The 14,141-nt window shown below is 38.1% G+C and overlaps 1 protein-coding gene across 3 annotated transcripts in view; it reads left to right on the plus strand.

Moving 5' to 3' along the window:
- The window catches only part of THSD7B (thrombospondin type 1 domain containing 7B), a 777,161-nt gene that overhangs the window by 717,359 nt on the left and 45,661 nt on the right, over window positions 1-14,141 (plus strand). For all 3 annotated transcript variants that reach the window (XM_058664450.1, XM_058664449.1, XM_058664451.1), the window contains exons 17-19: window positions 4,280-4,421; window positions 6,164-6,279; window positions 9,519-9,636. In XM_058664450.1, the coding sequence (XP_058520433.1) occupies window positions 4,280-4,421; window positions 6,164-6,279; window positions 9,519-9,636 (376 nt within the window). The remainder of the gene's footprint in view (window positions 1-4,279; window positions 4,422-6,163; window positions 6,280-9,518; window positions 9,637-14,141) is intronic.

Genomic DNA, 14,141 nt, shown 5'->3' on the forward strand with positions numbered 1-14,141 from the left:
AGTGTGACTTCCTGAGTCACTTTTCACTGTTGTGCTTTTAAAAACTGATGTGTTTATTTGAAAGAATTACGCAGAAAGAGGGAGAGCCAGAGAAGAGAGATGTTTGTTCTGTCGAATCACTTCCCAAACTGTCACAACAGCCAGGCCTAGGCCAATGCAAAACCAGGAACCAAGAGCCCCTTCCTGGTCTCCAACATGGATGGTGGAGGCTAGACACGCAGGCCATCCTTTGCCAACTATTTCCAGGGAGTTAACAGGCAGCTGGACTATAAATTGAGCAGCTGGGTCTTGAACCAACACCCATGTGGTATACCAGAATGTTAGAGGGCATCTTTACCCGCTATGACAAAACATTAACCCCTAACCCCTGACCACTTCATTCTGGACATCACTTTCCTGCTCCTTGGAGAAAAGGGAGAGAGCATGGAGAAAAAAAGACATGTGTGATTGATGTCAGACTTGAAGTGTTTCACATGGCCTCCCATTTAACCTGCAGTTTATCAGAGCTCAGTTACTGTAGATGGTTATAGCTAACCATCCGCCTGTACCTCACTTTTTCCCTATAGAGGACATTGGACACAGTAAACTCGGATGTCTAAGATTCAGTCTCCAAAAAATTCCTAAGAATTTTGAGTTCTTATGTGTAACAGTTTGTCTGTAGTCTTTATCAGTGAAAGCTATATTTGATAGATGCAGTATTTTATTCTCTTTTTCTGTGTGTAGTTATTATTACTCTACATTTTTTTCTATTCTAAAGTTTACTGTAAAAGGGTTTAATCACAAAGGCTGGCATTGTGACAATGCAGGATAAGCTGCTGCTTGCAATCCAGGCATTCCGTAGCAAACACAGGCTCAAGCCCTGGTGGTTCTACTTTTGATCCAATAAGCTACTGATGATGGACCAAGTACTTGAGGCCTGTAACGCATAATAATTGTAGATACAAATGGAGTTTTAGGCTCTTGGCTCCAGCACTGGATGGTCAATGTGGCAAGTCATGGCTTAACACTACACCATGATGCAAATGCCTGTATATGTATTCTTGACTTCTGACGCATGAAGACTTTTCTTTTTACTTTTGTAACCATCTCCTCAGAATCTGAGTCTTTTTAAGTGTGAAAGGCAAGAGAAATAATTCTGCAGGGCCAAATTTTCTCCCCTAGAGGATTTGTTGCTTCTCAACCTTTGAGAGTTAGGTCTTAATTTTATTTTTAAAAACTGCTTATGAAACCTTAAAGTAGTTTTCTTGTGAAGGCTTCACTCCGTCTTTTCTAAATCACATAACTAAAGGTCATGAACTATATATCTATTTTGTCTCATGAAAGATAAAGAGAGAGACAGTAGAGTGGCCGACAACACAGTAAATAGGCCAGCTAAGGGAAAGATCATCTCAGAAGGATCAGATCAACCCTATTACAGAGTAAAGACCCAGGACTTCTGTATCTGATGAAAGCTAACATACCAGGCAGTGGAGATTACTGATCTCTAGACCAGAACTTTGTGGAGGGACTTAAATCCACAAATTCCTGCTTTCATTTCAGGTTGCATGCAACGGTGATTTTTAATAGAGATAGAAAAAAATTATAGATTGAAAATACTTTAACTATCATCTTTTTGTGAGAAATTAAAACCCATTTATTGAAATGTTTCACTAATTTAATGATGAGTTATCATATCCTGGGGAATATCATCAAGATTTTTGTAAGAAATGTCTGAGAATTTGATATTTTATTGTTTTCATCATATAGAGACCGAAGGTAGACCCTCATATTCAGACAACTTAAACATAATCTAGGGTTGACTATTTGTCCACTCACAGAAGCTTACATATATCTAGTCTTCCTACTCAGGAAAAACCAAACTACTCTTCTGCACAACATTTATTATTTGTATCATCTTTGACATGAGTGCAAGGTTCATGAAAATTAAGACAGGGTCTTTCAAATACCCTAGATATGTTGATACTTGTACAATTGCAATGGAAATGTTCACTACCAGTGATTCCACATTACCTTGGATCTGAAATAATGGAGGATGACAGAGGGGAAATATGATCTCATTTTGAGGACTGAACCCAAATATTCAGGTCAGGCAAGAGGCCTTGCTTTTCGGGAGAACAAACGTTGTTCAGTCATGATTGCTATAAGGAAGGATGGATCTTTAACAGGAACGCAGAACAACCAAAATCCTCAATTAAAAAGTCTAATCTCATTTTTAAAAATGTATAAGAGAATAACCAGTTCTTATTGGTCATCACTTTCCCTAACACATAACCATTAGCCTCATGACTTTGATCTTTACGGAAAAGTGGTCCAGAATTGACTGGTTTCATTATCCACACATCATCTTTTTATTTTTTAAATTAGGAAATGGATAGTATATTTATATAAATACGCTAGAGAAAAAGAGTTGTTTTTGATTCTTGATCAAATGAGAAAATTACTCAAATGCCTGCTTGCTTCTCAGTAACCCCCATCTTCCTTATGGATGATTTATTGTTTTATGATGTTCCAATAAATAGCTAAAGAAAGAAAGAAGAAGAAAAACTAAGGCTGAACTTTTGATAATAGCTAATATGCAAAATTAGGAGGAAATACCCATCTATCACTTATTAATAGTAGATTAATTTTTATAAGGCACACAGTGAAACCATGATGTAAGTTAGGCTGGATTGTGTTTGAGGATTTTAATTAGCTATGCTACCCTCTTCATCAGCTTCTATAGATAAGGAGTTAGTAGAAAGAGAGTCTTGGTGCTATTTCCTTATTTTAAGATTTACTTATTTTCACTTGAAAGTCAGAATTATATATAAAGAGAGAAGAGAGAGAAAGAGGATCTTCCATCTCCTGATTCACTCCCCAAATGGCTTCTACAACCAGAGATGGGTCAGTCTGAAGCTCAGAGCTAGGAGCTTCTTCAGGGTCTCCCACCTGGGTTCATGATGCCAAGGACTTGAGCCATCTTCCATGGCTTTTCCAGGCTTTTCTCAGGCAGTTGGATCAGAAGTGGAGTAACCAGGACACAAACTGGCAACTTTATGGGAACACTGGTGCCATAGGTAGAGGTTTAGGCTGCTATGCCAACATGCCAGTGCTTTAGTGCTGGTTTTCAATAAGTTACTGCCTAAAACTTACTGAAATCTACTGTAAATAATGGTGAGTTAGGCTGGGGAGGATGCTTAGAAAGGATGTCCAGCCAAGAGAACATAAAATATAAGGGAGGAATTTATTAAATATCAACCAGTTGCACCTTCATTTCTCTTCTTACTCAGATTAGTATAAATAAGGGATCGAATATGAAAATGGATTATTCAAAGTTACACAGTAATTTGACTTTCTGCAGTTTATTTTCTCTTTTGTTTGACGATTTAGATTAAGCAGGTACATAAAAGTCCCATACGTATTCATTTGTGTCAGACATTAATTACTTAGTTTATAAGGTAAAAATCAATAGACCATGACTGAGTACCCACCAAAATTGCATCATTTTCTTTTATTCATGAGCCCCTTGAATTGTTATTCCTACTAATTAGCATAAGCATTCAAATTAACTGGTTAATATGGTAATAAATTATCGGTAAGCATGTAGCATGGAGTTGGTGAGCAGATAGTTAAGAATAATAGCTTGGTTTTGGTGGCCCATTTGAATCCACTAGAGACGGTTTGATATAATTGAATATAAAATTTACATGTATGAAATGACATGGAAGTAAATGTATTTCATCACCTGAAACTTTTGAAATCAGAAGAAAATGTGTGCCAATGATACATCTCAAATATACAAATAGCAATTGGTAATCTTCATTCCGAGACATTTATTTCTCCTGTGCTTTAGGAATTCAGAGGCATTTTTACATGTTGACATTACGAACTGTGTACTGTCCACATACTTAATGGTATCTGTCGAAAAACGGCAATGTATAATTCATATCAATGCTTTTCTCATTTGTTTAAACATTTAGAATCTATTGATCTCCTACCCTGTAGCTGCCTATTTAAGAGTAGCAAGTGAGTTTAATTGATCAAAATAATCTCCAGGAGTCTACTTATGCAAGGGAATACAAAAGCAGTGTATTAAATTAATGCAATGAAGCAGAGTTTTCGGGGTGAGGGAGGGAAGCACAGTATATTACAGGGCACTTTTCTAAATCAGGTTTAACAGTCTATGGTTGTTTTGTATCTATACACACACACACACATATCTGCCTACTTTTCCACATATAATTGTGTATAGTTTAGTAAGTAGCTTTGGTGCTAATTGCTGACTTTTTGGTTTTCTTAGTCATGTGACCCCCACACAATGCAGAGAAGAACTCGCCATCTGCTGAGACCCTCGGCAAACTCGAGGACTTGTGCCGAAGACTCACAGGTGCAGCCCTGCCTCCTGAATGAAAACTGCTTCCAGTTCCAGTACAACCTAACAGGTATCGTAGAAATCCATGACCATACTCTTTGCTCTCAACATTGATGAATGTGAGACTCTGTGTGTTTTGCTCTTGGAATTAAGGGTGGAGAGAGGCAGGATATGTGAGTGAGTTGCAGAAAGACTGAAGACTTGAGGTTTCCAGTGTCTGTTACAAAAAGAAATGCGCAGCCTTGCATGCAGATCCAGCAAAGCCACCTGCAATCTCTGTAGGCAAAGATGCTTTCAACAATTTGGCTGTGTTTCAGAATAATGTGGAATTTAGCCATGAGAAATTGAAGCAACGAAAGTAAGTGGCAAAGGATGATCATTTAACGCCAAGAGGAAGATGTGATTAGACTGTCAGAGTTTGGCTCTTCCATGGCTTTTATTACTTCAGAAATTTGAGCCACTAGTGCACTTTCTTTGCAAGGCAAGAATGATAGGCTTGAGCCACCGTTGGTCTCTGAAAGGCTCTGTGGTCCACTTTGAATAGCTAAACATGTATATTGTCTTATGATAGGATAATATGAAGAAATCTGAATTTTTTTCTAACAATTCTTTTTGTTTTTTTAAGATTTATTCATTTTATTACAAAGTCAGATATACAGAGGGGAGAGACAGAGAGGAAGATCTTCTGTCCGATGATTCACTCCCCAAGTGAGCCGCAACGGGCCGGTGTGCGCCGATCCGAAGCCAGGAACCTGGAACCTCTTCCGTGTTTCCCACGCGGGTGCAGTGTCCCAAAGCTTTGGGCTGTCCTCGACTGGTTTCCCAGGCCACAAGCAGGGAGCTGGATGGGAAGTGGAGCTGCCTGCCGGGATTAGAACCGGTGGCCATATGGGATACCGGGGCTTTCAAGGCGAGGACTTTAGCTGCTAGGCCATGCTGCCGAGTCCTCTAACAATTCTTACAGGTCTTTTCCTCCTCCTTTTCTGACCATTTGTTTTGTCTGTCACATGAACCGAGTGCTTTATAATACTGGATTTATTGCTTGGAAACCTTGGATTTTGTATCAGGTACTCAGCTATTGCCCAAGTCCATGTCAGCATTTATAACAGATGACCCAAGAAAGGATAGTTTTTAACCAATTAAAATTTACTGCTCACAGTTCTGGGGGCTTCAAAGGCCAAAAGGAAGGCACTAGCAGCTTTGATGGGGACGTGGTCCTTAGGGAAGGTGCCTTATTCCTGCTTCCTCACGGAATGGAAGCAGTAAGCAAGCGCCTCCGCGCCCAGTTTATAAACATGTAAGCCACCTTCAGGACAACACCACCTCTATACCCAATTGTTCCCTCCCTCAAGTCCCCAACTCCTAATAGCATTAGAATTTTAAAATGAGTCTTGTGGAACACATTCAGACCATAGTGACTGACAACATTTTTGAAATAATTTCTCAACTACTTTTTTTCTTAAAGGTTTATTCTCTCTTGATAATTCCCAACGAGTTTAATCCAAACCTCCTTTTTGTTTTCCAGCCTAATTAGAATCTTTTCTCTCCTACCCCAGCCAGATTTGTCTCTTTACTTCGAGAAAGCAACCGTGGGAAGGTAATGCAGACTCCTTTGGTTGCTTAGTTTCTGTTTTCTTTGTTTGCTGGTTTGCAATGGAAGCACAGCCCAGTACTTTCCAGAACCAGTTCCAGGAGCTGTTAGGGATATGTGTGGTCTCTCCTTCTCTGCCGATGCAGATAGCAACACGTGGGCTGTCATTTGCTTGTGTGGCCATAATTTTTGAAACTCTGTGGATGATTCTGTGCCTGCAGAGTGGAGCACATGCCAGCTGAGTGAGAATGCTACCTGCGGCCAGGGCGTCAGGACCCGCCTGATTAGCTGCGTGCGCAGTGATGGCAAGCCAGTGGACATGGAGCAGTGCGAGCAGGTAGTGTGCACATTACATGCTGTGATCTTAGTGTGCATCTGTGGCCTCCAAGAAGTTTCATAACAGACTCTGATTCCTCCTCATCTTAGCCTATGTTCAAAAAGGGTAAAATGTATTTGTATTGTATCTTACTGGAATTAGATCAGGATGACTGGGAAAGGTCATTTTTGACCGGGGATAGGAGCTCGTTAAAACAGCATCTTTTTGTTGCTTCCAGCAACTTTTTAAAATGCACTTGCTTGCCAACTGACTGCTGCATTTGGTGACTTGGCCATTTTGATCATAGTGTGACTCTTGGTTTGGATTTGTAATTTATCTGCATATGTGTTATATACTGTCTTTTAAAAGATAACAATAGATATTGACATGCTGCTAACTTGATAAGCTAATAATCATGTAGTAAATAATATGGATGTACTTTTCTGCCCAAGGTGTGTTAAAATGACTCCCTACCAAGTTTCAAATTAGTGAATTATGTATTTCTGTGTGATCTTACTGCCCTCCTTTTCTCTTATAAAAAATTATATGGAATTTGAATAAAAGCTGGAGTAGATCTGCTGCAAAGAAGTTGGCATTTGCTTCCAAAGGTGTAAATTAAAAATAAAATGGGGCAGTGAAAAAAAAAACACTGAAACTATTTTTAGAACTGAGTCAAAATATAGGGCAAGTTAACTCAGGTTTCCACGGAAACTTCTTTAATCATATGATAGAGTGAATTCTGGTACCATTTATCCAAACATAGGTGAGATACATCAGTTGAAATCAAAGCAAAACCTTTCTTACCTATTTTGTGTTCACTCTAATTATTATCTCAACATGCTTTCTAAACTGACAGTTGAGTAGCCCAGTAGGACACTCAGGCTGCACCAAATCATATGAAACTGAATGTTCCATTTGGTGAAATTTTTGAACTGCTTAATAGAGAGCAGAGTCCTGTCGACTAAATGGCTTAGCATTTTCCCATTATATTTTCTTTAGTTTTTATTTTAATTGTTTCAGATATATATGAAGGGGACAAATTTCATGTGTTGCTATATAATTTTTAAGAGGAAAATGGTACTTCTCACCTTACTTTCTCTCTTGCTTGCACACTGCTTCTTCCTTCTTCTTTTAGGTTTTCTTAAATTTTTAAAATTACCTACTTGCAATATATATCATAATGACAAATTTAACTTACCACTAAATGAAAAAAAATCAAAACATAGTAGAAAAACCACTGTTTCACAGGAGTGTAAACAAAAGGTATAAATTATAAGCAAATCTCAAAATGTCAGTTTCATTCATATACCTTACTTTCTGTACTTGTTAGTTACCACAAATCAAAAAAAAAAAAAAAAAACTTACATTTGTCATTGTAGAACTTGGTTATTTCACTAAACAAAATTGCCTCTAGTTCATCCTTTTTATTCCCTGAGACAGAATTTCTTTCTTTCTTTTTTTTTCTTTATTAAAATGTATTTATTTTTATTGGAAAGGCAGATTTCCAGAGAGAAGTAGGAGAGACAGAAAAAAAGATCTTCCACTCACTGGTTCACTCCCCAATGGCTGCATTGGCAAAAGCTGAGCTGATCTGAAGTCAGGAGCTGCTTCTGGGTCTCCAACATAAATGTAGGTTCCCAAGGCTTTGGCTCATCCTCTGCTGCCTTTCCCAGGCCATAAACAAGGAGCCAGATGGGAAGAGGAACAGCCAAGACACAAAGAGGCACTCATATGGGATTCTGCAGTGTGGAGGTAGAGGATTAGCCATTTGAGCCATCATGCTAGGCTCCCTTCTTTCATTTACAACTGAATAATAGCATTTCTTTATCCAGTTGTCAATTAATGGCCGTCTGTGTTGCTTCCATATCTTACCCATTATGAGTTTAGCTGCTTAAACATTGGTGAGGGTTGAGATAATTCCTTCATATGCTGAAATCATTTGGAAGTTGTTTCCAAAAAAAATTACCAATCAAGAACAACTGCATCTCTCTCTGCTTATCTCTATCATTTTTTTTAATTTAGAAAGTAAGAAAGAAGAAAAAAGAGGTGGTGAAGAAACAATCACTGTATTCTCAGAATTCTATGCACTACATGCAATCTGTTCTCTCAGTGTTATTATGTTCACATGAGACTTAATGAGAATGATATTGTTGAAATTACCATGAATTAGCTGAGATTCTGAGAATGTAATATAATACCAAATTCCTTTTAAATTAATGTAGAAACTTTAAAAATAAAATGGGACAATTCTAAGCAATATTTAGTATGTACAATGTTATCTACTTTCATATGAAGAAAGATACAAAGTATTCATTGATGGAAATCAGTTTCTTGACTTCCAAGCAGCATATGCTGAGCACACACTTCAAGAATAGTAATTTTTTAAAAGTCTCAAAGTAAAACCAAGGACATTCTTCTGATATGTAGAAAAAATGATGAAAGTATTAATCTAACTGAAGTGTCCATATATCATAAGTGGATCATAAATCCCATGGTAGTCATTTTTGTTTTACCCACCTGGTAAGTCATTACACCATAATCATTTATTTTTTGCTTGTTGCAGATACCCTGTTACTATTTAACATGGATTGAATGTCAAAGTTCCCCTTGTTTTAAGTATACAAAGAGTGTAACTCCTATAACATCTTGCTTCATGACTTTAAGATTCTTAGCTGTTACTCATTCACTAGCATCTCTCGCTGAGACATTAGGAAATGGGTGTGCTTTGCCTGCATGCTAATTTCAAGAGGAAAATATGATACATTACCCACTTTTCCCAAAATGAAAACCAGTGTGTTTTTATTCCCATTATTGCTGGTTTATAGACTTTAGATACAATATTGATTTTGTTTTCATTTGTATTTTCTTATTCTTTCAAGCTCAGCCAAGAATAGCTTTGAGCTCCTTCTGTGTGTTTGGCACATTTAGGACTCCACAGTACCGTTACTTAGGGATGAGATGGCTTACTGGTTCTTTGGTTCCTAAACAACAGGACAGGGTTCAGTCATGTGACTTGTTTGCCCAACACCTTAATGGCATGGCTACTCTAAAGATTAGAGATTTATAAAAAGAAATTTGAACTGACAAATGTTTGCGTGTGGAATAAGGAAAGTGATTATTTGCCATTAATTTATATAAGAAAGAATAAATATTCCTTTCCAAGGTGTAGTGATGTTATTATTGCAGAATAAAAGGCAGCTGTTCCCATCAAAGGAGGAGGATTCAGTTTGGTAGTGATATGATTACATTTCCATTCACAGCGTAATTTGGAAAAACCCCAAAGAATGAGCATCCCTTGTTTGGTGGAATGTGTGGTCAACTGCCAGCTTACGGGGTGGACGGCTTGGACTGAGTGTTCACAGACCTGTGGCCAAGAAGGTATTTGGGCTTCTTAACATTTTTATATACAAGCAGGTTGATTTTAAATAGGCCTTAGGTTGATGCATGAAGGACATAAATTATTATAGCCAACTGAACGCAATGGGAAGTTTTCCTTGAGGAGAAGAGATAGGGTATAGTCTGGCTGAGTTAAGTGGGGACTGCTGGACCAGAACTGACCTGAAAGCAGTTCTGGACTTGAAGGAGCTACTGAGCCTATGGAAATGTTTATTCAGAAAGCCATAAACTAAAAACAAATTTTAACCAATAGGTTTTAAAACATGCCAGTGATTTTGATACTCAAAACATAGCTGCTTACTGTTCCAGCTAAAATCCCAAAGCACAGTGGCTTAATATAATAAATTAGAGACTTGCTTTTCATTCAAGTAAAGGTAGGAGTAGTTTGTGTTTCAAAAAATCATTTGAGGACAGAGGCTGAACAAGTTGTGGCATTTTAATATAACCAAGTTTCTCTGGATGATGAAACAAGCTGTCTCTGTAGACATTTGAACAGGCAGGGTGGGAAATGGGGGCTGCTCTTCCAAACGCATGCTGTTATGCAAAATCTAGCCCTGTGTGTGACTCATTACAGTGTGACAGGAAAGGAATTCTGGTTTCTGGGTGGCCACTTTCTTGCAAAGTATTACAGGATGGGGGAGAGGGAGTGTGGGATTTGGTGTACTGACAGCACTCACCTCCACAATGTCAGCATTTCAGTGAGTATAAAATTACAATCAGTGGATTCTCAGAAGCTAAACAGGTAGGACCAAGACTTGTGTCTAATGGAGAGCAATAGTACCCTTGTTGGACTTCCTAGGACCTTTTAAAAATCCTTCTATGCACTTATATTCGAGCTAACACCTTATCCTTTTACCCTAAAGTCCATACACCATACTCACATCTAGGGAGATATTTTACAAATGAAAGTCCTAGCAAGTGTTTTTCAGTTAAGATGTGAGGCATTCATCTACTCAGTTTTCTGTTCAACAGATGCGTATGTGCTAGTTAGGGTTCCATGTGTGAGAGATTGAGAAAGGGAAGGTGGGGTAGGGGATAATTTCCCTAATCTCTGGAATTCACAAATTCACAGATGATAAACAAAGAAATATATAATACATGTCACAAAATTAGTTGTCATTCATGGTAGGAATGCCTATCATCCATCAGAGCAATTGGTAGTTCCTTTGCCCAGAGGTGCTCCACTTGGCTGTCTCATAGCTGTACTCCTTCAGATTTGTCTTCAAGGTATGCATGAATCTTCTGAAAGTAAACTGTGTTGTGGGAGAGTAAAGAGAAGATGAATTCCTTTATTTTTAGTTCAGAAATCTATGGATTCACATCTTTCCTACCCTTATATATCCATTGTCCTCCATATTCCTGGTGGCCCTCCTATTCCCGGTTTAGTCACACCTTTAATTATATCGTGTCTCATTCTGGCTTTCAATTTTTCCCACATGGAACATCTTCCTTCACACATCTGTATTATAGCACCTATTGCAAACTAACTCTAGCTAGATGTTGAAGATCTGTCAGCGTGACTGGAAATCTTTTCTTTGCCCGTAGCTATTTTGATCTTGTGATTTATGAGATACAGTCATATCGTTTAAAAAAAACTGTATGATCCTTTCGATGCAAAATCTGAAAGTGTGAATTCAGTTGTTTTTTCATTCAGTGAAGATTTGTAGAATGTATGCATATTAGCCTAGCACATAATGGTATCCTCTTTCATTGTCGGAAGTGGCAGTGTGGAAAACAAACTATATGGTGACCCTACTATTTTGGGTTCCATTCTTTTAGGAAAGCATATAGGATAAACATGTTCATGTATTTCACAAGTATTTGTTAGTTATGTACTGAGTATCAGGAGCTCTAACAGAAGCTGGGACTGGTGTTGTGCATGTACCAGATAAATTATCAGCAAATCTAGCCCCACAGCTTCCCCAAAACCTAGTTTGTAAAGGCTCACTGGTGGGGACAAGGCTGAAATCAAGCAAATAAACATGCATATTAACACAAAATAACAAATACAAAGTTCTAGGATAAACATAGAACTGGATGTGTGAATTACATGTATCTTGCAAGAGAATGGGGGCCTGCAAAGGTCACTGAAGGGTGGAATTTATGTCAAAACTGAACGACAAGGTGGTGCCAACACTCTTGCAACAAGTGTTTTCTGTTCCATGTTCAACTTCTAGAATGTTTTTGTCTGTTTATTGTGTTCAAGATCCTATGTTAGGATGTGTAGTCAAAACTGAATGATTTTTAAATTATCTTTGTTTCTACCCAAACTCTGTCTTGAAAAAGAAAGTAAAGCAAGTTGAGAAGTTACAATGAGGTTTCCACTGGATTGTTTTAAGGTGATTAATTTATTCTAAAGGTAAAATGATAGAGTGAGAGCAGAAGAATGAGGGTTAAAGGGAGATGACCACTAAATCTTCCATCCACTTATTCATTCCTCCAAATACCGACAATTGCCAAGGCTTTGCCAGGTTAAAGCCTGGAACCAGAAACTTTATCCAGTTCTCTCAGGCGGATGACTAGAACCCAAACACCTGGACCATCAATGTCTGCTTTCCCAGGAACATTAGCAGGGGGGTTGCATTAGTTGGGACTCAGCCTGGCCCTCAGTACGGAATTGCAGTGGTAGCCTAACCCATTTTGCCACAGTTCTGACCCCTCATGACCTTTGGATCTGAAGCTTGTCCCTTAAGCTTTTGTGGTCCTATCATATTGTACCTGGCTATCTTCAGACTCCTCCTGTTGTGCAGTATTCTTACTCTAATCTGCAGCACTACCTTGCAAGGACTATTCCCTTGAAGGTAGATGGCCATGCTTACCAAGTACAGAACTTCTATGTTTTCATCCTCCCATGGCACAACTTGAAAATAATACATGACCACGAATAATAAAAAAACAGATATGGGATGCACAGGTAGAATGCTCTCTTTTTTATTTTGTAAAGATTTGTTCATTTTTATTAAAAAGGCAGATCAGATTTTTGGAGAGGAGATACAGAGAGAAGGTTTCCATCTACTCTTTTACCCGCTAAGTGGGATTGACCCTTTAACGTACACCTGAAGCTTGGCATGTACTTTCTAATTGCATTAAAGATTTGAAGATCAGAACAATTTGAATTCAATCTGTTTCAAGTTAGAATGATTCTAAGCTTCCACTAAGGGAACTTTGAGAATAGATTTCAAAGATCAAAGATTGTATTATTAGTGCCTCATATTTGGATTAGGCATGTTGTTTGTCTACTGAATTTTCATCACTTTTGTGGAAGGTAAAACTCCCTGTATCTAATACATCATGAATTATTCATAACTATTATATAACTGATACCACTCTAATAGTTATATTACTTGTAGGCCATGAGTTTCAGTTTTAAATATTTTAATAAGCATATACAAATTATACTATTTCATATACTATTCCAATTTTACAGAACATATGTCAATTTGTAATATTTTCTATGTGATAGACTTCAACTTATCTCTTATTTTCCAAGATGACATTTTTTCTGTCAGTGGTAGGCTATAATGAAGAATTAGTTTTGTATTAACTTGGAAGCACAACAACTTTGTGATTTGCATCTTTTTTCTTCACATTTCAAGAGAAAGTCAGTGACTCTTACCTTTGGTATCTACTTAAAAATTTGATCAACTTAGCAACCTTGTTTAGCACTGTCTGGTGATTATAACAGTTTAAACCTATCTGTTATCAAATAGTTCATTCCTATACCAAGAGAAGAAGCAAGGGCATGGAACGGATAAAGCCCTTGACTAGACTAGAATCTAGTCCAGGGGCTCTGAATTTGAAGGTTAGCTTTTACAGTAATGGTTGCAGGACTTTGAACTGCCCATATATCCTTGACTGAGCTCCCTTGTAGTATTTTTCATCCATAACATGATGAAATAGCAGAGTGATTCCTTTTCAGTGCCTGTTGGTCAAGGGTACAATTATTGATGTAACTCTCACAATAGCACTATGAATGCAGGCCTCATTTTACAGGTAAGGTGACAAATAAGTATCCTGTGCAAGATAACTTAGCCTCACCACCAGGTGAAGGTCTTTTAAAGATGCATTTGAAAGGCCTTGTCACGTAGAGAGATAAGGGGAGGCAGAAAGAGAGATCTTCCATGCATGTGTTCATTCTCAAAGTACCCATAAGAGCCAGGCTTGTGTCAGGCCAAAGCCAGGAGCCCAGAGTTTCGTCCACATCTCCCATGTGGGCTCAGGGGCCCAACACTGAGCCATCTTTCACTGCTTTTCCAGAAACAGTAGCAGGGAGCTGGGTGAGAAGGGGAGCAGCCAAGATTCAAAGGCACCCCTATGAAATTGTTCAACTGTGCTTACCCCATTGCAATAGCATATTTGGCACCTATTATCTGGGCCAGTAACTAACTTATGCTTTTCTTGAAAAACATAAATAAGAAGATGGAGCTTATTTTTCTTGGTATACAATATCTTGAATTCATTCTCAGAGCAGTTAAATTACTCTAAAG

The sequence above is a fragment of the Ochotona princeps genome, chromosome 5 (genome assembly GCF_030435755.1).
Source record: "Ochotona princeps isolate mOchPri1 chromosome 5, mOchPri1.hap1, whole genome shotgun sequence".
In the NCBI taxonomy this organism is placed as follows: Eukaryota; Metazoa; Chordata; class Mammalia; order Lagomorpha; family Ochotonidae; genus Ochotona; species Ochotona princeps.